General features: G+C 45.8%; 1 protein-coding gene across 5 annotated transcripts in view; it reads right to left on the reverse strand.

The window, feature by feature from the left end:
* The window catches only part of LOC140460392 (uncharacterized), a 78,096-nt gene that overhangs the window by 52,585 nt on the left and 1,391 nt on the right, over positions 1-24,120 (reverse strand). For 2 of the 5 annotated variants that reach the window (XM_072554916.1, XM_072554915.1), the window contains exon 2: positions 1,948-3,711. In XM_072554916.1, coding sequence (XP_072411017.1) covers positions 2,276-3,328 — 1,053 coding nt within the window. In that variant the 5' untranslated portion in view covers positions 3,329-3,711 and the 3' untranslated portion in view covers positions 1,948-2,275. Of the gene's footprint in view, positions 1-1,947; positions 3,712-11,423; positions 11,445-11,547; positions 17,318-22,364; positions 22,704-24,120 lie in introns of those variants that run through there. The other 3 variants (XM_072554919.1, XM_072554917.1, XM_072554918.1) reach the window with 3 other exon arrangements.

The raw sequence follows: 24,120 nt of genomic DNA on the forward strand, positions 1-24,120 counted from the left end.
TTACCCATAGCGACCAGGGATGTGCAATTTAGGATAGATTGTCCATGGGAAATACGGAGAAAGGGGATGGATATGGATGAGATACTCTTCGGAGGGCCAGATTAAAATAGATGGGCTGAATGGCCTGCTTCCATGTTATTGGGATTCTATGACTCCCCCCGACAAAGCAGCATTTTATATGCATCTATCCTGTCAAGCCCCTTTCAGAATTCTACTGGTTTCAATAAGATCACTTCTGGTTCAGAGAGGTATACAGCACAGAAACAGACCCTTCGGTCCAATTCATCCATGCCGATCAGGATTCCCAAACTAAACTAGTCCCACTTGCCTGTGTTTGGCCCATATCCCTCTAAACTTTTCTATGCATGTACTCATCCAAATTCCACATGCAAACCACCCTCTGTCAAAAAGTTGCCCCACAGGTTCCTTTTAAATCTCTCTCCTCTCACTTTAAAGAAATATGCTCCCTAGTCTTGAGCTCCCCTACGCTAAGGAAGAGCCCTTTGGTGTTCACCTTACCTCCACGCCTCATGATTTTATCAATCTCAATAACGTCACCCCTCAACCTCCTGTGCTCCAGTGAATGAAGTCCCAAAATCTTCTTATAACTCAAACCCTCCAGTCCTGGCAACATCCTGGTAAATCTTTACCAAACCCTCTCTAATAGAATTCTTCCTCTTACAGGATCACCAGAACCATACTCGGTACTCTACAAGTGGCCTCACCAACATCCTGTACAACCTCAACATGATTAGATTTTATTAGATTACTTACAGTGTGGAAACAGGCCCTTCGGCCCAACAAGTCCACACCGACCCGCCGGATGTCCCAATCCCTCTACTCAATGGTGTGAACAATGAAGACAAGTATGCTAAATGCCTTCTTGACCACCCTGTCTAGCAGCGATGCAACTTTCAAAGAACTATGTACCTGAACCCCATCATGTCTCTCTTTTACAGCACGACACAGGGCCCTACCATTAACCGTACACGTCCTGCCCTTCCTTGTTTTAGCACAATGCAAGCCCTCACTTTTAATAGCTCACTCATACACACGCTTTCTCTCAGACACCCACATATACACATCCCCAACACTCTCACAGGCTTATACTCCATCACACTCTCACTTTACCAAGCATGCACACACACACTTACATGCATGCATTCACACATCACTTTTTGGGCAAACTTATATTGGCAGAATTATGTTTGCAGATACATTCTACTTTGCTCAAAAAGTGCACAACCTGCAGGCAGTCAATCCATGTAATATTTTATAAATTCCTACTTTGGAACTAGAACCAGTCTGATTCAAGATTGGGATACTGTCAGACTTGAACCTCACACTTTTAATGCATTGTCTGGGCTGAGATGTCACTTTTTAAAATAAAAAACCTTAAGTCATCTCGAGAACGTGAATTAATAGTAGTTCTGGGATTTACAGATTAATGAACTGAAACCTGCAACTCAGTCTAAAAGGTGAAAGACTTAACAGCAATCTTGGTTTGTTCAATATATCCTATCAGTTGCATGACACTGTGATCTTTTGCTATAAAATCTGTGTCTTATGATTCTGCTCCACAGTTACCTGCTGAAGGAGCAGTGCTCCGAAAGCTAGTGCTTTCCAAATAAACCTGTTGGACTAAAAACTGGTGTTGTGTGATTTTTAACTTTATCCAGCCCAGTCCAACATTGGCTCCTCCACATAATTTCTTGTGAACACAGCCCACACCTCCTGATGCTGCCAAGAAATCTTACAACGCCGATGAAATGACACTCTCTGCACTCCTGAAAAATTGACAATTTCTCACGATACTGGCTGCTCATTCACGACTCCATCTGATATGCGACATTGGAAGCTTAGTGCAGGAGACTGAAAGAAATGAGCAGCTTTAAAACAAAAACCCCTTGGCGCTCAAAGCTTTCAATGAGAGTCTGAGCGCGGCAGTAAGTTCAGGTAACCTTTATTGCGACCCAACTTTGTTACAACTTCAGATCTCCTCAGCAAAAAGGCAGAGATAAAGTTGCTTGTTGAACAGCTCAAAATCAAAGCGCACACATTTCGCCCCACCACTTTCTTTACTATTGATCAGCACTGAGATGTCCCTTTCTAATTGGGTCCTTGGTACAGCCTTAACCCGGAGGAAGTGTTGCCTCACTCAGCAATTTCAACCTGTACCCTGTATAGCGCCATCTGCTGCAGTGGGATTCAAACCCGGGAGCACCTGGAACTGGGTCAATAGTCCAGTCGATAATGACACTCAGCCGTTGCTCCTTCAAACACCCTGCGATGGTAGGTGAATGCGCTGGTGCCTCTGGAGGTGGGAGGAGCGGGTGAAGTCCTTCCCGCATTCGGGGCAGCTGAACGGCCTCTCCCCCGTGTGGACCCGCCAGTGGGTCAGCAGGGCGGAGGAATTACTGAAGGCCTTCCTGCACTCGGGGCAGCTGAAGGGCCTCTCCCCCGTGTGAATCCGCTGGTGCTTCAGTAGGTTTGAGGAATTGCTGAAGGCCTTCCTGCACTCGGGACAGCTGAAAGGCCTCTCCCCTGTGTGGACCCGCCGGTGCCTCAGCAGGTTGGGGGAATTGCTAAAGGCCTTCCCACATTCGGGGCAGCTGAAGGGCCTCTCCCCAGTGTGGATCCGCTGGTGGGTCAGCAGAGAAGAGGAATTGTTGAAGGCCTTCCCGCACTCGGGGCAGCTGAAGGGCCTCTCCCCACTGTGGGTCCGCTGGTGGGTCAGTAGGGAAGAGGAATCGCTGAAAGCCTTCCCACAATCTGGGCAGCTGAAGGGCCTCTCCCCCGTGTGGACCTGCTGGTGCCTCAGCAGGTTGGGGGAATTACTGAAGGCCTTCCCACACTCAGGGCAGCTGAAGGGTCTCTCCCCTGTGTGGGACCGCCGGTGGGTCAGCAGGTTGGAGGCCTGGGTAAATCTCTTCCCACACTCAGGGCAGGAGAACGGCCTCTCCCCTGCGTGGGCCCGCAGGTGCCTCAGCAGGTGGGAGGCCTGGGTAAATCTCTTTCCGCAGTTGGGGCAGCTGAAGGGCCTTTCCCCCGAGTGGGACCGCTGGTGCCTCAGCAGGTCGGAACAATTACTGAAGGCCTTCCCGCACTCTGGGCAGGGGAATGGCCTCTCCCCGGTGTGGGTCCGCTGGTGCCTCAGCAGGGCGGAGGTCTGGGCAAAGCCCTTCCCGCACTCAGGGCAGGAGAATGGCCTGTCCCCTGTGTGGATGTGCTGATGAATCTGCAGGGCAGACGGGAAATGGAAGCCATTCCCGCCATCACTGCACTTGCACCGTTTCTCCACGGGGCGGGATTCCTCGGGTTTCTCCATGGCCGAAGCTTCAGCTGCACACAAATACGTTTCCAGCCCCTCCCTGCTGTCAATTCCTGCTGCTACATGCCCCACACTCAATGCGCTACAATGGTAGGGTCTCTCATCCAGTCCCACTGATGCTGAAAACGTACTCAAACAGGAACCAAAACGCTTTGCTCCTTCTCACAGACTCATAGTTGAAAATTCTTTCTGGTCCCGATGGATTGAGTCATTGACGTCAATGTGAGGACTGCAGACGCTGGAGGATCAGTGTTGAAATGTGTGGTACTGGAAATGGCCAACAGGTCAGGCAGCATCCGAATAGCAGGAGAGTCAACGTTTCGGGCATAAGAACTTCATGCGTTGATTTTGAAACTTCTATCTTCAAATCTTCAAATACACTGTTTAAAAAGAGATTGCAAAAGTCATCACTGTCAGTGCAGGGTAGAATTCAGAACAAGCAATTCTACCTTCTGTGGAATATTCTTGTTTCTCCACAAAATTGAAAGCACCATCCCACTCTCTCTCCCCCTCTGTTCTCACTCCAATCTAAATAATTCTCCTGAAGGTGCTGATTCAGGATCTTACAGGGGCAGATGAGCAAAAAACATCAAGACTGACATCGCTCTGAATTTTGGATAATTCCACCTGAAAGTTAATATCTTTCACAACACTGGGATATTGCTAAGAGTGAGCAGGTCTGCTTTTGGGAAGCAAAAAAAAGTGTCAATTTAGGGTGAACCTGCAATGCAGCTTCTTGAGGAAGAACCAGACACAAAATGGTTAACGACCCAAGAAAGTTGGAAGCAAAATGAAACGTCAAGGCATTAATACCGATACACTTCAAACTCTTCTGCTCCCAGTCAGGGCAAAACATCCTCTGAAAGTCCAGTTATCACAGCCACACTTCTGCTTTCACTGAAGACGATTAGAGTCACACAGCACAGACACAGACCCTTGGGCCCAACCTGTCCGAGCTGACCAGATTTCCTAAATTAATCTAGTCACATTTGTTATCACTTAGCCCCTATATGGGCTGGGTGCTGGGACTAAATTGGGTTGGCTATCTGGTCGGCAAGGACGAGTTAGATCAAAGGGTCTGTTTCCGTGCTGTACATCTCTATGATTTGCCACCACTTGGCCCCTCTCCAGCTGAACCCTTTGTATTCATCCGCCCATCCAGATGCCTTTTAACTGTAGGAATTGTACCAGCCCCCACCACTTCCTCTGGCAGCTCATTCCATATACGCATCACCCTCTTCATGAAAAAGTTGCCCCTGAGGTCTCTTTTACATCTCCCCACTGCCGTCACCCTGAACCTATGACCTTACAGTTCGGGACTCCCCATCCCAAGGGAAAGATCTTGTCTATTTACCCTATCCATGCTCCTCATGATTTTATAAAAGTCTATAATGTCACCTCTCAGGCTCTGGTGTGATGGGGAAAACAGCCCCACGCTATCCTTCCGTCCCTCCTCACCCGGGTAATTAAGACACATACCTGAGGTTGCCAAGCCTGCTCCCTCCCTGGATTCACTCCAACTGCCACAAGTGAATAGATTTCCCCCCTCCCCTCCCAGGACAAAGAGTTGCCCAAAGAGAGGGAGTTTCACTCAAACTGACAGGACCACTTCCGCGTTGTGACGCCATCAATGCGTCGAGGGTGGGGGAGGGGGAGGGAGAAGGGGCGAAACAAAAGGGGCGGGGCGAGGTGAGGTGCACAGTTGCAGGAATCCCTTTCCTTCACAGAATCCCCACAGCGTGGAAGCAGGCCACTCAGCCCAACGAGTCCAAACCAACCCTCGAAGGGTAACCCACCCACACCCATTCCCCTACACCTCTTGCTCTACTCACTGACTATCACACCTAACCTGCACATGTGGGCGGCACGGTGGCAAAGTGGTTAGCACTGCTGCCTCACAGCGCCGGAGACCCGGGTTCATATCCCGCCTCAGGCGACTGACTGTGTGGAGTTTGCACGTTCTCCCCGTTTCTGCGTGGGTTTCCTCCGGGTGCTCCGGTTTCCTCCCACAGTCCAAAGATGTGCAAGTCAGGTGAATTGGCCATGCTAAATTGCCCGTAGTGTTAGGTAAGGGGTAGATATAGATGTAGGGGTATGGGTGGGTTACGCTTCGGCGGGGCGGTGTGGACTTGTTGGGCTGAAGGGCCTGTTTCCACACTGTAAGTAATCTAATCCCTGGGCACTATGGATAATTGAGCATAGGCAATCCCCCCTAACCTGGACAAAGTTAAAAATCATAACACCAAATTATAGTCCAACAGGTTTATTTAGAAGCACTAGCTTTTGGAGCGCTGTTCCTTCATCAGGTGATTGTGGAGAATAAGATCATAATACATAGAATTTATAGAAAAAGATGACAGTGTCCTGCCACTGAAATGATACATTGAACAAACCTGGATTGTTAAGCCTTTCATCTTTACAAATGGGTTGCAGGTTTCATTAATATGCAAATCCCAGAAATCCCTGGAAGGCACCTTCTCCATATAACTTAAATTTTGATAACAAAAAGTGACATTTCAGCTCAGCTCTGCAAATATACATTCACTCCCGTGGACTTGTGTGTGTGCGCGCATGAGAGAGAAAATGTCTATTTCCATCCTGTACATCTTTGTCTATTTCTGTTGGTGTAAATATTGTTGTAAATCATAGCTGGGTTCTCATAGATAGATGAAAGAGAGAGAGAATTCCTCAAGTATGACAGTCTCAGAATCCTAGGAGACCCCCATTTCTGGTTTACTTCCGAATGAACAAACATTAAACAAGAGCACCTATTTGTTTCAAATTTGGATTCATTTTTCTTGTGTGATTCCCTGCTATGATTACACTGTGTGTCTGGATGGTTGACAGGCTGGGATATGTGGGTTGGGGCTTGATTGGCTGAATGCTTTATTGTTCCAGAATGTGACAAAAAAAAAGTTGGGGGGGGGGGCAAAGCTTCAGCAGAAATCCAGCAGAGCTGACAACAGACCGACATGTTACTCTGTAGGAACAGGGAGATCAACAGAGGACAGAGAAATCAGGACCTGAAATCCGAGCTGACACCAGACTACCCTGTGATCAGTGCTTTGATTAGCAGCACCAACCTTATACCTTTACCTCACTTCCCATTTGACCAAACCCTCGATATTCAGGATCCAATCCTTGTCATCCTGAAGCCATGTCTCTGTAAGGAGTCTCAGATCATAATTATTCTCTTCAATGTGTGCAGTCAACTCATTTACTTTTGTCACAATGCAGCACACATTCAGATACCATTTCTGGTTTCAATTTTTGATTGCTGGCATATTTACTCTCCTTGTCCCTTTCTATCATTCTCTGAAGTTCATTTCCCACATCACTACGTTGCTCACTGGCCTTGGTTTGGATTGTTCATGCTAAATTGCCCAGAAAGTCGAAGTTAGGTGGGTTAGCCATGGGAGATGCAGGTTTGTAGTTTCATAGTAATAGAAGCAGGAGTAGGCCATTTGGCCCATCTAGCCTGCTCCACCATTCATTAAGATCATGGCTGATCTATCCATTGTCTCAGCTCCTCCTCCCTGCATTGTCCCAACTACCCTTAATTCCCCTACCATGCAAAAACCACCTCCAACTGTGTCTTGAATATACTTAATGAAGCTGCCTCTACTGATTCCTTGGGCAGAGAACTCCACAGATTCACTATTCTCCAGGAAAAACAGTTCTTCTTCATCTCTGTCCTGAATCTACTCCTCCTAATCTTGAGGCCTGGTTTCATTCACCAGCAGAAATGACTCAATAGGTAGAGCTTCATCTCCACAGTGCAATGAATTCCCACTTTCCACCAAAATCCCGGATGTACTCACTCACTCAGTTGCTGTCTCACAAATGCAGGATTTCATTGTTACTTCTTCTGCTCCCATTAAGGGCAAAACATCTTTGAAAGCTGCTCTGAAACTCCAGCCTTCATAATCACACTTCTGCTTTCACCGAAGGAGATTAGAGTCATACAGCACGGAAACAGACCCTTTGGTCCAACTCGTCTGGCCAAACAGATATCCTAAATTAATCTAGTCCAATTTGCCTGCATGTGGCCCACATCTCTCTAAACCCTTCCTATTCATGTACCCATTCAGATGCCTTTAAAAATTCCGACTCATCTCAAACGTATGCCTTCTAGTTTTGGACTCTCCTACCTTGGGGAAAAGACCTTGGATATTCACCCTATCCATGCCCCTTATGAACGTCTATAAGGTCACCCCTCAGCCTCCAATGCTCTCGGGAAAATATCCCCAGCCATTTGAGCCTTTCCCTGTCACTCAAACAGCAGACTTGTAAATCTTTTCCGACCCCTTTCAAAGTTTCACAATGTCTTTCCTATAAAAAGGGAGACCAGAAATGAATACAGTTTTCCAAACGTAGACTAACCAATGTCCTACACAGCCACAACATGACCTCCCAACTCCTATATTCAATGCACTGACCAATAAAGGAAAGCATACCAAATGCCTTCTTCACTATCCTGTCTACCGGTGACTCCGCTTTCAAGGAACTATGAACCTGCACTCTAAGGTCTCTTTGTTCTGCAATATCCCCCTTTACCATGTCAGTCCTGCCTGGATTGCTTAACCAAAATGCAAACCACACACTTCTCGGATTTAAACTCCATCTACCACACTTTGGCCAATCAGCCCACCTGATCAGTTCTAATTTATAGTGAACTCTCTTTCCTTGCTTATTCCTTAGAAGTTGAAAATCTCTATCCCACACACTCTCCCTCCATTCTCAGTTTGCTGAACCTAATCCCTGCTGTAACTCATCCTGAAGGATGCAGTTGACGCTGGTTAATAGGCCCACAAGCAGGAGTGTCCTAACTGAAACGTAATGAATACTGAATGGCCTGGAAAGAGTGGAAGTTGGGAAGGTGTCTCCATTGACTGGAGAGACTAGGACTAGTGTGCACAGCCTCAGAGTAAAGGGAAGACCTTTTAGAATTGAGGTAAGGAGAAACTTCTTCAGCCAGAAAGCGGTGAATCTATGGAATTCACTGCCACAGAAGGCTGTGGAGGCCAGGTCACTGAGGATATTTAAGACTGAGATAGAGACATTCTTGAGCATCAAGATGATGGAGGGTTGTGGAGACAAAGTGGGAGAATGTGGTTGAGAAACCTATCAGCCATGATCGAATGGCAGAGCTGACCTTGAATGGCCAATTTCTGCTCCGATGAATTATGTTCTCCTGCCGTCCTGGACAGAGGGGGCAAGAATTGGAAGCAGGAGTAGGCCATCTGTTTGTTCAAGCCTGCACCAGCATTCAACGAATTATAACTGGATATGAATCTACCGACATCTAGGTCCAACCTAGAGGGCATCGGTTTTGGGTGATAGGGAAAAGATATATTTCAGACTGAAGAGACAACCCATTCACACAGAGGGTGGTGTGTATATGGAATGGGCTGCTGGAGGAAGTGGTGGAGGCTGGTACAATTACAACATTTAAAAGGCATCTGGATGGGGACATGATTAAGGAGGATTTTGAAGGATGTGGATCAAATACTGGCGAATGGGTCATTAGATTAAGTTCGGATATCTGAACAGCCTGGACTGAAGGGTTTGGTTCTGTGCTCTGCAACTCCGTGACTCTATTACTACGTAGTCGGAACCAATTTCACAACACCCGAAATAATCTATTCACCCCTTATAGCCTGTCCTGTAACTGTACCTGCATCCACGACTTCCTCTAGACATTCATTCCACACGCAAACCACTCTGTGTAAAAGAAAAATAGAGTCCCTCATGTCTCTTTTGAATCTTTCTCCTCTCACCTTCAAAGTTCGCACCCTAATCTTGAAACCGCCACCGAGGGAAATGACACCCACCATTAACGTCATCCATATCCTTTATCAACCTCAATAAGGTCACCCTCTCAACCTCCCATGGTCAAGTGAAAAAGTCCCAGTCTCTCCACCTAAATGTAGGCAGATTCATATCCTGTTATGATGTGTTCAATGCTGGTGCAGGCTCAAAAGACCAAATAGCCTACCCCTGCTCCCAATTTTCTCACTCTGTGTCCAGGACAGCAAGTGACTGAAGACAGAGGAGCAGAAATTATGCCATTCAGCCCATCAGGTCTATTCATACCATTCAATAGTGTCTGATAAGTTTCTCAACCCCATTCTCCCACTTTCTTCCCGTAGCCCTCGATCCCCTTGATACTCAAGGACCTATCTGTCTCAGTCTTAAATATCCTCAGTGACCTGGCCTCTGCAGCCTTCTGCGGCATTAAATTCCATAGATTCACCGCTCTCTGGCTGAAGTACTTTCTCCTTATCTCTGTTCTAAAAGGCTTTCCATTTACCCTTAGGCTGTGTCCTCAGGTCCTATTCCCTCCTACCAATGGAAACATCTTTCCAATGTCCAGTGTGTCCAATTGGATGTCACTTGAGTGTGAGCCTGTTAATCAGCATGAACCAGACCATTCAGGATGAGGTACAGCAAAGTGAAAATAGTGAAAATGGCAGCAGAGTGTTTGGAACTGGGGTGAGGTGGAGGAAAGGGAAATGAGGAGACTGTTGAAGTCCACATTGATGCCCTGGGGTTGAAGTGTTCTGAGGCAGAAGATGAGCCGTTCTTCCTCCAAGCATCCAGGGGTGGGAGGTGTCGGGGGTGGGAGGGGGGAGTTGAAATATTGGGCCACAGGGCGGTGTAGTTGATGGGTGCAGGTGTCCCAGAGATGTCCCCAAAAGCACTCTGCTAGGAGGCATCCAGTCTCCCCAATGTAGAGGAGACTGCATCGGGACCAACGGATACAATAAATGATATTGGTGGATATGCAGGTAAAACTTTGATGGATGTGAAAGGCTCCTTTAGGGCCTTGGATGAAGGTGAGGGTGCAGGTTTTTCAATTCCTGCAGTGGCAGGGGAAGGTGCCAGGATGGGAGGGTGGGTTGTAGGGAGGTGTGGACCTGACCAGGTAGTCACGGAGGGAACGGTCTTTGCGGAAGGTGGAAAAGGGATGGGGAGGAAAATATATCCCTGGTGGTGGGGTCTTTTTGGCGGAAATGTCGGCAGATGATTTGGTTTATGCGAAGGTTGGTAGGGTGGAAGGTGAGCACCAGGGGCGTTCTGTCCTTATTACGGTTAGAGGTGTGGGGTCTGAGGGCAGATGTGCGGGATGTGGAGAGATGCGTTGGAGGGCATCTTTAACCATGTGGGAAGGGAAATTGTGGTCTCTAAGAACGAGGCCATCTGGTGTGTTCTGTGGTGGAAATAGTCCTTCTGGGAGCAGATACGGCAGAGGAATTGGGAATACGGGATGGCATTTTTGCAGGAGGTAGAGTGGGAAGAGGTGTAATCCAGGTAGCTGTGGGAGTCGGTGGGTTTGTAAAAAAATGTTGGTGTCAAGTCAGTCGTCATTAATGGAGATGGAGAGGTCCAGGAAGGGGAGGAAGGTGTCAGAGTTGATCCAGGTAAATTTAAGGTCAGGGTGGAATGTGTTCGTGAAGTTGATGAATTGCTCAACTTACTCGTGGGAGCACGAGGTGGCGCCAATGCAGTCAATGTCATCCTGATGCCTTTTAAATGTTGTAATTGTACCAGCCATCACCACTTTCTCTGGCAGCTCATTCTTTGCACGCACCCTCACACTAAAACTATGACCCATCCAGGGAAAAGACCTTGTCTATTTACCTTATCATGCCCCTCCTGATTTTATAAAAGTTTGTAGGGTCACCCCTCAGCCTCTGGCGCTCGAGAGAAAACAGCCCCAGCCTATTCAGCTCAAACCCTGACAACATCCTTGTCAATCTTTTCTGAACCCTTTCACGTTTCACAACATCCTTCCTCCAGCAGAGAGACCAGAACTGCACACAACATTCCAAAAGTGGCCTAACCAATGTCTGGTGCAGCTACAACATAACTTCCCAACTCTTATAATTAGAGGATTGGGAAAGTTTTCAAAACCCACAAAAAAGAATGGAGAGACAAACAGATCTTTTGAGGGTCAGCTTGGAACATCAGGGCGGGGAGATGGGAATGAGGGAAGGAAGCTGACTGTGCTGGAGCAAAGGCGTAGGAAGAACAGGACGCAAAACCGGCTTGAAGCTGCAATGAGGAAAATTGCATGTGCTGTACTTACACCTGTTGCAGTTAGTGGTGGGAATCGGGTTCATTTTAAAGATCAAAACAGAAAACTATCTACCCCTCGCCTTCCCAACATCGATTCTTCAGTTCCTCCTCACCCGGATAATTAAGACACATACCGGAGTTTGCGGAGTCTGCTCCCTCCCTGGATTCACTCCAGTTGCTACAAGTGAACAATTTCGCCTCCTTCCATCTCTGCCTCCCTCCCAGGATGAAGAGTTGTCCAGATGGAGGGAGATTCACTTTGACAGGTCGACTTCCGCGTTGTGACGTCAATAAAGGAACCAGGGGCGGGGCAAGGAAAAGTGACGGCAAGGGGGGAGGGGAAGACCGACAGCAAGCCCACGCGCTGCGCATGCGCTGCGGCTGAAGGGGCGGAGAACACACTTTCCAAAGCCCCCTCTCTTCAGAGAATCTCCAGTGTGGAAGCAGGCCACTCGGACTCACCGACCCTCTCACGGGTCACCCACCCACACCCATTGCTATACATTTAACCCTGAGTAATACACCTGATGCCGAATTTAGCATGGCCAATCCACCCTAACCTGCACATCATTGGGCACTATGGGTAATTTAGCATGACCAATCCACCCTAACCTGCACATCCTTGGGCACTATGGGTAATTTAGCATGACCAATCCACCCTAACCTGCACATCCTTGGGCACTATGGGTAATTTAGCATGACCAATCCACCCTAACCTGCACATCCTTGGGCACTATGGGTAATTTAGCATGACCAATCCACCCTAACCTGCACATCCTTGGGCACTATGGGTAATTTAGCATGACCGTTCCACCCTAACCTGCACATCCCTGGGCACTATGGGTAATTTAGCATAGCCAATCCACTTTAACCTGGATTTAAAATCACACAACTCTAGGTTGTAGAACAACAGGCTTCTTTGGAAAATGTAACTGAGTGATTTGCGTTCAATTCCCGCTTCGAGCAATTGTCTGTGTGGTGTTTGCACATTCTCCCCGTGTCTGAACGGGTTTCCTCCGACAGTTCAAAGATGTGCAGGTTAGGTGAATTGGCCATGCTAAATTGCCCCGTAGTAGGTGCATTAGTCAGGGGTGAATGTAGGGGAATGGGTCTGGGTGGGTTGCTCTTCGGAGCGTTGGTGTGGACTTTTTGGGCTGAAGGGCCCGTTCCCACACTGTCGGGAATAATTATATAAAATGCCACCAATCCATTCGAGTGCCCGACATTAGTCTTAATTGGGTAGTAGAAATCTGCAATAAGTATAATTGCTCGCTTTAGGACATCCAGACTTGAATTAATTTAGCATACAGGACACATTGGGCAACTATTAAAGACTCCGTTGGATTTCCCCTGGGTTGTGGACTCATGCAGAGACACAAACAACTTGCTTTGAAAACAGTGTTCGATTTGCAAATGAAACGGCTGACAGATATTGAGAGTTTGCACAGTTGGTTAAGCAGCTATGTGTCATAGCCAGGATTTGTGAGGCTCAACTCCCTAATTTGGACTGTTCTGGAAAGTGTGTGCTTCGCTAGCCTTGGAAGGAAGGAAGGAATAAACAAAAGCTGACAAACTGAGATATGAATCAAGTTGGAAAATGTTACAGAGAGACACACACACACAGGTAGAAGTTTGCAGAAAAGTTAACACTTCAATCTGGTTTCAATGCACATTAGCCTGGGTATGGTACAGATATCACAGGGGCCTCAAAAAGGGTAATCCCTCAATACTCAAACCAAAATGTGGGTGACCCCTACTGGACTGGTTTGTGTTCATTCTTTGCTGCTGCCTATTTCAGTTGATTATGTACATTATTGTTAACACTCACAAACCTGGTGGCACCCAGATTTTTGGAAAGCAGCTAGGAAAAGATCTGAAGTGTGTTTAATTTATAAACAAACAAGATGCATACTCTAAGAGGGATGCCCTGGGTTTGTTAAACACCTCCTTGCCTGGTCAGCCTTTTTAAATTGTCTACAACTTGCTTATATAGAATTACCTCGTGTACATTGTCATGAATATTGTCTAATAAGAGTAGATGAATCAAAACCATCCCAATGACTGAAACAGCTGTCACTGTATTGTTGGACGAGTGGGAAATATTTACATCAGTTAACCAAAGCACTTCAAAGTTTACAGTCACGGGTACATCAAGTCGAAGAGTTAGAACCGGTGCATTTTGGAGCCTGCTTCCTTGGGCAGAGAATTCCGCAGATAAACTACTCTCTGGGAAAAGCAGCAGCCCTCACTTCCTCCTCCTCATCTCTGTCCTAAACCTACTCCCCCAAAGCTCAAGGCCTAGTCTCAGCCACCAGCAGAAATGACTGGAGAAGGTAGGGCTTCATCCTTAAAGTGAAACGAATTCCCACTTTCCCCCAAAATCCCAGATGTACTCACTTAGTTGCTTGCTGTCTCACAAACAAAAGATTTCATTGTAACTTGTTCCGGTCCCAGTAAGGGCAAAATATCTTTGAAAGCTGCTCTGAAAGTCCAGTCTTCACAACCACACTTCTGCATTCACCGAATACAGTAAGAGTCACACACCACACAAACAGATCCTTCCACCCACCTCGTCGATGCCAACCATATATCCAAAATCAATCTATTCCATTTGCCAGCATGTGGCCCATATTCCTCAAAACCCTTCCTATTCATGTACCCATCCAGATGCCTCTTAAATGTTGTCATTGTATCAGCCTCCACCACTTCCTGTCAGCTTGTTCCATACATGCAGCACCCTCTGAGAAAATGTGGTCCCTCAGGTCCCTTTTAAATCTTTGCCCTCTCAGCTCAAACCTCTGCCTTCTAGTTTTGGACTCCCCTACCTGGAGGAAAAGACCTTGGCTATTCAACCTATCCATGCCCCTTATAAACTTCTATAATGCCACCCCTCAGCCCCGACACTACAGGGAAAACAGGCCCAGCCTATTCAGCCTTTCCCTCTCGCTCAAACCCTCCAACTCTGACACCAGCCTTATAAACCTTTTCCAAACCCTTTCAAGTTTCACAACATCCTTCCATAGGATGGAGACCAGAATTACACACAATATTCCAAAAGTGGCCTAACCAATGTCCTGTTCAGCCACAATATGACCTCCCAACTCTTTCACTCAATGCTCTGACCAATAGACAAAAGCATACCAAACATCATCTTCACTATCCTGTCTACCTGCGACTCCACTTACAAGGAACTATGAACCTGCACTCCAAGGTCTCTTTCTTCTGCAGTGTAAGTCCTGTGTAAGTCCTGCCTGCATTGCTTGACCAAAATGCAACACCTCACATTTCTCCAAGTTCAACTCTTTCTGCCCCTCCTTGGCCCATCAGCCCATCCAATCAATTCTAAGTTATAGTGAACTTTCTTTCCTCTCTTATTCCTTAGAGGCTGAAGATCTCCATCCCACACACTCTCCCTCCATTTTCAATTTGCTGAACCTAATCCCTGCTGTACCTCATCCTGAAGGGTCTGGTTCATGCTGATTAACAGGCCCATACTCAGGGGAGATCTAACTGAAACATACAGAACACTGAACAGCCTGGACAGAGTGGATGTTGGGTAGATGTTTCCATTAGTAGGAGAAACTAAGACCCGAGGGCACAGCTTTAGAGTAAAGGGAAGACTTTTTAGAATGGAGATAAGGAGAAGCCTATTCAGCCAGAGAGTGGTGAATCTATGGAATTCATTGGCACAGAAGACTGCGGAGGCCAGGTCACTGAGGATATTTAGACTGAGATAGCTAGGTTCTTGAGTATCGAGGGGGACAGGGAGAAAGCAGCAGAATGGTACTCAGAAATTGATCAACTACGATTGAATGGTAAGAGCAGACCTGATGGGCTGAATAGCCCACTTTCTGCTCTTATGTCTGTGGTCTCTTGCTGTCCAGGACAAAGCATGAGAATTGGGAGCAGGAGTAGGCCATTTGGTCTTTCAAGCCTGCACCAGCATTGAACAGATCACAAATGGATACGGATCTCCCTACATCTAGGTGCAGAGGCTGGGACTTTTCTCACTGGAGCATTGGAGGTTGAGAGGTGTCCTTCGAGAGGTTTAAAAAATCATGAGGAGTATAGGTGAGGTAAACGGCAGGTGTCATTTCAAGATGAGGGTGCAAACGTTTAAAGTGAGAGTAGAATGATTCTAAAGACATGAGGAGCACTTTTATTCTTAAAATAAAAAGAGAGTGGTTTGTGTGTGGAATGAATGTCTAGGGGAAGTGGAGGATGCAGGTACAGTTACAACGTTTAAAATACATTTTGATAAGTACATGAATAAGAAAGGTTCAGATGGATATGGGCCAAACACAGGCAGGTGGGATGAGTTTAGTCAGTCTGTTACTGTTCTGTACTTAAAACTATTTTCTTGCCTTCCCCAATAACCATTCACTTCTTTGTTGTTCAAAAATCATGTGAACTCAGCCTTGAATATATTCAATGATCCCCCCTAACTGCAGGGAGACATCCCCACTTCTAAACTCAATTCCTCTTGCTAATATAACACTTGCCTTGCTGATTGCTTGCTGCACCTGTCTGACTGGCGGAGGAGGACACTGAGGCCCCTTTGTACGTCCACACATCATTCCTAATGAAGGGCTCGTCCTCGAAACGTCAACTGTCCTGCTGCTTGGCTGCTGCCTGACCTGCTGAGCTTTTCTGGTGCCACACATTGCAACTCTGATCTCCAGCATTTGCACTCCTCACTTTCTCCACTTCCCAATATACCACCATTTAAACAATACACCGAATTTCTGCTATTTTCTCCCCACAGTAAAGACTATAACTTCACCCTGTGGTACTGCATTTGCCATATGTTTGAGGCACAGACCGGGACCAGCTTTTCCAGAGTCTGTCCTCTTTCTGGATTCACTCCCTTTTTCAGTTGCTGCAAGTCAACAATTGGATCCCAGCATGAAAATAAAAGAAATAGAAAAGGGAGTGAGAGAAGAGTGTGCTGTTGGACAGAGGAAGGAAATTAGAGTCTTGGATGAATCTCAGTCTTCATTCAGAGAAAGAGGAGCAGCAGCAGCTTCAGAGGTTCATGGGTCAAGATTAGAAAAGCACAGCAGGTCAGGCAGCATCCGAGGAGCAGGAAAATCGACGTCTCAAATTCAGACAATAGGGCTGTTCTGAATGGTAGGAGGACCAGGCTCCTCCTTCTGGTGTTCCAGTGCTCCTCATTGGGCTGGCAAATGAAATTCATGCACCATTTTTACAGACATAGAAGGATGTGCAGGTTTTTTTGCAGACACCGGCGAACATGCGTAGCGCTTGCTGACACTGAGGGGCACGTGCAGTAGGCTTTGTAGATATGCTGGTGTAACTGACAGATTCAACTGGCCAAATGCCAATAGGAGGAAAAAAAGGTAGAGCCACAATTTTGTTTCACCTCCCCACCCCGACTCTACATAACCGCACATGCTCCTCGCTATTCTCCTTACCCTCACCCCTCATGATTTTTCAAATCTCAATAAGGTCATTCCTCAACCTCCTCCACTCCAGTGATAAAGTCCCAGCCACTCCCTATAACTCAAACCCTCCAGTCCTGGCAATGTCCAAGTAAATCATTACCGAACCATCTCTAATAGTATTCCTCCTATTACAGGGCAACCAGAACTGTACCCAGTACTCCAAAAAAAAGATTCACCAACATCCTGTACAGCCTCAACATAGAACAAAGAAAATTTACAACTCAGGAACAGGCCCTTCAGCCCTTCAAGCCTAAGCCGATCCAAATCCCCTGTCTAAACCTATCGCGCAATTCCTGAATCTATATCCCTCTGCTCTCCACCTACTCATGCATCTGTCCAGATGCACTTTTTTTTTAAAAAGATATTTTTATTGAAAATTTAACATGTTTTTACAAGTTTACAAATAAAAAAAACACAAGTACAAACATTAATATACAATTAAATCTTAAATAATAGCCAAAACCTGACAAAGAAAAAGACAAAACTCAACTAACTACTAATCTAACCCATAACTAACCAGAGTGTATGATCAAATAAATTACATTATTCAAGAGAAAAAAAGGATAATATAGTAATTAAGTCGTGAAGTACATGCTTGGAATGAGTGAACATCAAGTCATAATAAAACCCGTATTCATGCGGGATTCCTCTCCCAAGGGGCCCCGGACCAGCCTGAACCGTTACCTCAACTAGATGAAAGTCCTTGATAGAATGGCCAAAATATCTGTATCTATGAAATTCAAAAAGGGCTGCTATATGTTATAGAATAATTCAGTTTTTTGTTGCACCATATTTGTAAGGAAGTCAAGGGGAATATATTCCATGATTAATCTATGCCAATTTGGAAGTCCTGGAAGGCCCTCAGCCACCCAGTTTACTAAGATATTTTTCCTTGCACAGAAGGATAAAATGGAAAATAATTTGCTCCCGTGCACATCCACAGAAGGTAAGCTCGAGAAGCCCAGAAGAGGAGATACTGGATCTACTGTAATTTACGTTGCCAAGATGTCTGTCAGGGCGTTTACTACTTTGGTCCAGTATTTGAGGATCTTATGGCACGTCCACAAGCGGTGTGTAAGAATGCCCACCTCTGTTTTACATTTGGGACACATTGCAGATTCTCCTGCCCTAAAGTTTGCCAATCGTTCTGGTACTATATGGGCCCTATGAAGTATCTTTACCTGAATGGCCTGGGTTCTGTTACAAATGGAGATTTTTTTTGGCATTTTCCCAGATGTCATTCCACTGTTCTGTAGAAATTTCCAGCCCCAAATTCTGATCCCATGTTCTAAGCAGACGGTCCATATATTCCGACATTTCATCATGTAATAAATGATAAAGAGTGCTGACCAAGGGTACACCCATTGGCCACAACACTCTACGTTCTCTATCTGATTTATAGAGACTATCTAATAGCATAGCCTTCTTCTGTATGACGTCTCAAATTTGGAAGTATCGAAAGAGGTCTCCATTAGGTAATCCAAATTTCTGCTGCAGCTATTCAAAAGACATCAGGACCCCTCCTCAAACAGATCCCCGAAACAGGAGATACCCCTGGATCTCCAGGATTTGAATATGGCATCTGTAAGCTCTGGTTGAAAACCCCATGCCCCCACTATAGGAGTATAGGGGGATGTTTTATGTGAATTACCCTCGTTTTGCCACATTATATTCCAAGCTTTAATTGTGTTTCGTACTGTAGGGTTTCTACAGTGGTTCGTGATGATTTTCATCTTACCTAAAAATAAGAGGTTAATAAGAGGGCACTGTACTTGAGAAGCCTCGACGTCCATCTAGATTGATTGCAGATCAGACAAGACCCAATTGGCTATGTAGCTGAACAAGGAACTTAACTGAGACTTCCTAAAGTCTGGAAAATCCAGCCCTCTCCCCTTGCCTGTGGAAGCTGTAGCTTCCTTAACTTAATGAGGGGCCGTCTAGGATTCCAGTTGAAAAAACCCAGCCAATGATACAGTTTGCGCAGTGCCATACTCAGCAGCATCACCGGAAGCATTCTCATAGGGTATAAGAGGGAGCAAGACATTCATTTTAATTAGGGCTATTCTACCTAGCCAGGAAATTGGAAGGCCTCCCCAGCGTTGAAGGTCCTGCCTTACCCTTTCCAATAGACGTACAAATTGGCTTTATACAGTTGGCCAAACACTGGGGTGATAAAAATGCCTAAGTGTTAGAAACCCCCCAGAGACCACCGAAAGGGGAAGTGGGATCCGTCCAATAAGTGGGACATATTAGTGAGGCCACCCATCGGCATGGCCTCCGATTTTGAAAACTTAATTTTGTAGCCTGAAAATGAACTAAATGTATTAATAACTTGGATGAAGAGAGGCATGGACATCAGAGGATTATTAAGAAAAAGGAGATCATAATCTGTGTATTGGGTAATTTTATGTTTACCTGCACCAACCCTCGGGGCCGTTATATTAGAGTAAGCCCATATCGCTTCCCGCCAGTGGCTCAATTGTTAGCGTGATTAGCAATGGTGAGAGAGGACATCCCTGACGGCAGCCCCTATCCACACTGAAGCTATCCAAACCTAATCCATTGGTGATCACAACTACTTTGGGATCATTATACAGTGTTGAGAGCCATTTGGCAAATACGTTTCCAACGCTAAACCTTTCCTATGTAGAGAACAGGTATGACCATTCAACCCTGTCGAATGCCTTCTCTGCGTCCAATGAGACTACTATTCCCGGTATTCTTTCCTGATGACAGACTTTATTCACATTCAAGACCCTTCTAATATTATTAGATGATCCATGGCCCTTAATAAATCCAGTCTGGTCCTCTTATGATATATGGCAGTACCCTCTCCAGCCTCAATGCCAATGTTTTAGAGAGAATTTAAAAATCTACAGTTAGCAAGGATATTGGTCTGTATCGTGCACAATCATCTGGATCCTTTCCTTTTTTGAGAATAAGGGAGATATTCACCTCTTTCAGTAAAGGCAGGAGGCAGCCCTGACTATTTGTGTAGTTGTATATGTCCATAAGTGGGCCAGCTAATACTCCTGTGAACTCTTTGTAAAATTCAACCTGAAAGCCCTCTGGGCCAGGTGCCTTACCGCTCTGAAGTTACCTGATTGCACCAAGTATTTCCTGGGTTGTTAGGGGAGCATTCAGGACCGATACCTATTCCGGGATTAAGTCCGGAAAGGCCAGGCTTTTAAAAAAGGACTGCATCCTCCTGGCTCTATCTTCACAATCCTGTGATCAGAATAAAACTTTCTGAAGATTGTGTTGATCCCTTTGTGATGTGAATCAGAATACCAGCACTTTCCCTGATAGCTGTGATAGTTTGAGGGGCCCTTTTGTTTTCCTTACAAGAAATGCTAAGCATCTACCAGGTTTATCGCTAAATTCATATAATCTTTGTTTTGCAAATAATATTTCCCTCTTTGCCGTTTGAGTGAAGGCGGTATTCAGAGCTGTCCTAAGGGTCATAATCCTTTGTAATTTGGCAATAGAAGGTCTGTCAGCGTATGCTGTTTCAGCTGCTTTTAAGCGAGCCTCAAGTAGACGCTGTTGTTTTCCTTTTAATTTTTTCCGGGTCACCGAGTATGAAATGATCACAACTCTCGCATAAGCTTCATTAGTCTCCCACATCATTGACGGGTTACTAGCTGTACCTGAATTAATTTCCAAGAAAGCTTTAAATTCTTGAGAAAAATATTTTGCAAATTTACTATCCTTCATTAAGAAGGAATCCATACGCCAATGTCAGGGGGATGCCTCATTGTTCCTAGCCTTGATTTCCATGTACACAGCAGCGTGATCAGAAATGATCATATCACCTATTTTACAGGACGATATGGAATTTTAAAAAGTCGAGAGGATAAAAAGCATGTCAATTCTCGTGTGACATTTATGTGGATTAGAGTAAAAAGAGAAATCTCTGCCTTGCGGGTGGAGGAACCTCCACACATCTATTAATTCTAATTCTTGATTCAAATTCGCCAATTGTCTAAATCTGGGGGATACACCTGCAGTATTCTTGGGTATCCTGTCTATTTCCGGCTCCATAATGCAATTAAAGTCTCCCCCTATAATTGTATGACGAGCTCAGTTTGGAGAAGGCTTCAGTTATAAATTTGAAAGGATGCGCCGGGGGACAATACTGGTTTAAAATCCCATATTCCTCTCCATTTATAAGGGCTTTAATTAGTATATATCGTCCAGATTCATCTTTTATCTGACTTAGGATTTTGAAAGGGAGATTCTTCCAAATAAGAATGACTACTCCCCTACATTTTGAGCTGAAGGAAGAAAAGAAGGCCTGATCAAATCCACCCTGTTGTAATTTCAAATCTCCTTTATCCAATAAATGGGTCTCCTGTAGAAGAGGTATATGAACCCTTTCCTTTTTGAGGTTTGATAATATTTTCTTCCTTTTGATTGGGGAATTACTCCCCTTGGCATTCCAGGTGCACTATTTAAGCGAATGACTCACCATAATCATCCAGGCAAGTCCAAGACCCCCTGGGAGGAGAAACACCATCCAAAATGCACCTGGGCAGTACGGTGGCACAGTGGTTAGCACTGTTGCCTCACAGCGCTAGAGACCCAGGTCAATTCCCGCCTCAGGCGACTGACTGTGTGGAGTTTGCACGTTCTCCGTGTCTGCGTGGGTTTCCTGCGGGTGCTCCGGTTTCCTCCCACAGTCCAAAGATGTGCAGGTCAGGTGAATTGGCCATGCTAAATTGCCCGTGTTAGGCAAGGGGTAAATGTAGGGGTATGGGTGGGTTGCGCTTCGGTGGGTCAGTGTGGACTTGTTGGGCCGAAGGGCCTGTTTCCACACTGTAATGTAATCTAATCTAAAAGATTAGACCATAGAAAATTCACAAAAATTGAGATTCTTTATTACACTCACCAATAAAATAAAAAAAACTATTTCTAAATAAAACAACATAACATATTTAAATCGAGATTTTTTCCGTTTCCGGGGCAATCACTTCCTTTCCGAAAACCAATCATATCCTCTCCCGACCAGTGCCCCACCCTCGACCAAGGCACCCCATAATAAAGTGAAGAAAATTCAAGTGTACGACCAAGCTAAAGTTAACAATGAGTCCCCTACCCTCCTCCCCCTCCCCACCCACACATCAACACCTAGATATATTTGGTGATGTTAATACAACATATAAACATATAAAACTATAAAATTACAATCTCAGCAGATAATAATTAATTATGGTAATACAAAATAACAGGGGGAAATAACCCCGTTTTAAGAGAAAAAATAAGACAAAACAGAGACCCCTCCTCACCTAAATCTACTAGACCACCCGGCCTATATATATTTACAAAAAAAAGGAGAAAATCGCAGAGTGGAGAACAAATAAGCCCCCCCTCCCTACTTCCCGGAGATCATATTAAGCAATAAAGTAATAAAAGAGAAAAAAAAGGGTGAACCAGAGAAGGGGGAGGGCAGAACAACATCATTCACCACACGGGTTAACTCTTACAATTTATCTAAGAGACTCCAAAAATTCTTTGGCCTTCTCCGGTGATCCGAAGTTATACATGGACCCTTCATGGCTAAAACGAAGCGTCGCTGGGTAGCACAGGGAGTACTGAATGTTTAAATCCCTTAAACGCCCTCCTCTTTTGGACCAGAGCCAGGGAAAAGTCTTGAAACAGCATAATCTTGGATCCTTTGTAAATCATGGCTTGGGGATCTTTCCCAAGATTTCTGGAAGCTTCCAGGAGCATCTGCTTCTCCTAAAAGCACTGCAGCCGGAACAGGACCGGGTGGGGGCGCTGGTCCAAGCCGGTGGGCCCATTCTACCCTGACATGGCCTGATCCACCCTCCAGATTTAATAACTGCGGAAACCACTGCTCCAGAAACGTTGTAAGCTGGCCTTCCTCTTCCCATTTGGGAAGGCCCAGCAAACGAATATTTTCTCGACCACCTCGATTTGAGGTATTTGATGTGATCTTCCAAGGCCCAGACTCACTGTTCGAGAGTCCAGACCCGACCCACGGCTGATTCTGCAGCAGCCTGGGAGGTCGCGGCCATTAGCTCCGCCCCTCCGACTCGATGTTCGATTCTTTCAATATCTTGGTCGTGCTTCTGCAGCGCAACCGAGAGCGACTCCCACCTGCTCTTCTATGAAGGTGTCGATCTTCTCTTCAAGCTTAGAAATCACTGCAACAAGGCTCGCCACCATAGTGGGGCAGCTGCGGACACCTCTACTGCAGCTGGGGAAGGGTTCCTATGTGGTGCGAGCTGCTGGCATTCTTTCCTTTAGTCATTTTAACAGGGCACTAAACTGCTCAAGTTTGGTGCAAAATAACTAGTGTATTTAAATAAAAGCTATTTTAAATGATTTGGCAGGTGTGGTGGAGGCAGGCAGCCCACTTTGCCTGAGTCTTGGACAGAGCACTACAGACTCAGACTTGCTGGGTCGCCACCATCTCCTCCGCCCAGATGCACTTTAAATGAATCTACCATCCCTGCCTCTACTTTTCCTGACAATGCATTCCAGATATCTATCACCGTCTGAGTAAAGTACTTTCTGTGTGCATCTCCAACATGATGTCCCAACTCCTGTACTCAGCATGTGAACAATGAAGGCAAGTGTGCGAAACACCTTCTTCACCCCTGTCTACCAGTGATGTAACTTTCAAGATCAATGAACCTGAACACCTCCGGGTCTCTGTTCTACAACACGACCCAGGGCCCTACCATTACCTGTTCAAGTCTTGCCCGTCTTTATTTTAGCAAAATGTAACCCCTCACTTCTATCCATACCTCTGTCATACATGTGGTCTCTCAGACATACACATACACCACGCCCTCAACACTCTCACCCTCTCACAGGTTCATACTCCATCACAATCACAATTTATCAAGCATGCACACATGCAAATACACTCACCAACGCGCAGTCTTTTTCACAAACTCACATGCACACACACACACTTTCCTGATGAAGGGCTTTTCCCTGAAACGTCGATTTTCCTGCTCCTCGGATGCTGCCTGACTTGCTGTGCTTTTCCAGAACCACTCTAATCTAGACTATTCCATAGATTCACGACCCTCTGGGAAAAGCAGTTGCTCCTCATCTCTGTCTGAAAGCTACTCCCTCTAACCTTGAGGCCTAGTCTCACCCAGCAGCAGAAATGACCAGATAGGGTAGGACTTCATCCCCACAGTGCAATGACATTGGGAAGATGTTTCCATTGGTAGGAGAGACTAGGACCAGAGGGCACAACTT

The sequence above is a fragment of the Chiloscyllium punctatum genome, chromosome 36, assembly GCF_047496795.1.
Source record: "Chiloscyllium punctatum isolate Juve2018m chromosome 36, sChiPun1.3, whole genome shotgun sequence".
NCBI classification, from domain to species: domain Eukaryota; kingdom Metazoa; phylum Chordata; class Chondrichthyes; order Orectolobiformes; family Hemiscylliidae; genus Chiloscyllium; species Chiloscyllium punctatum.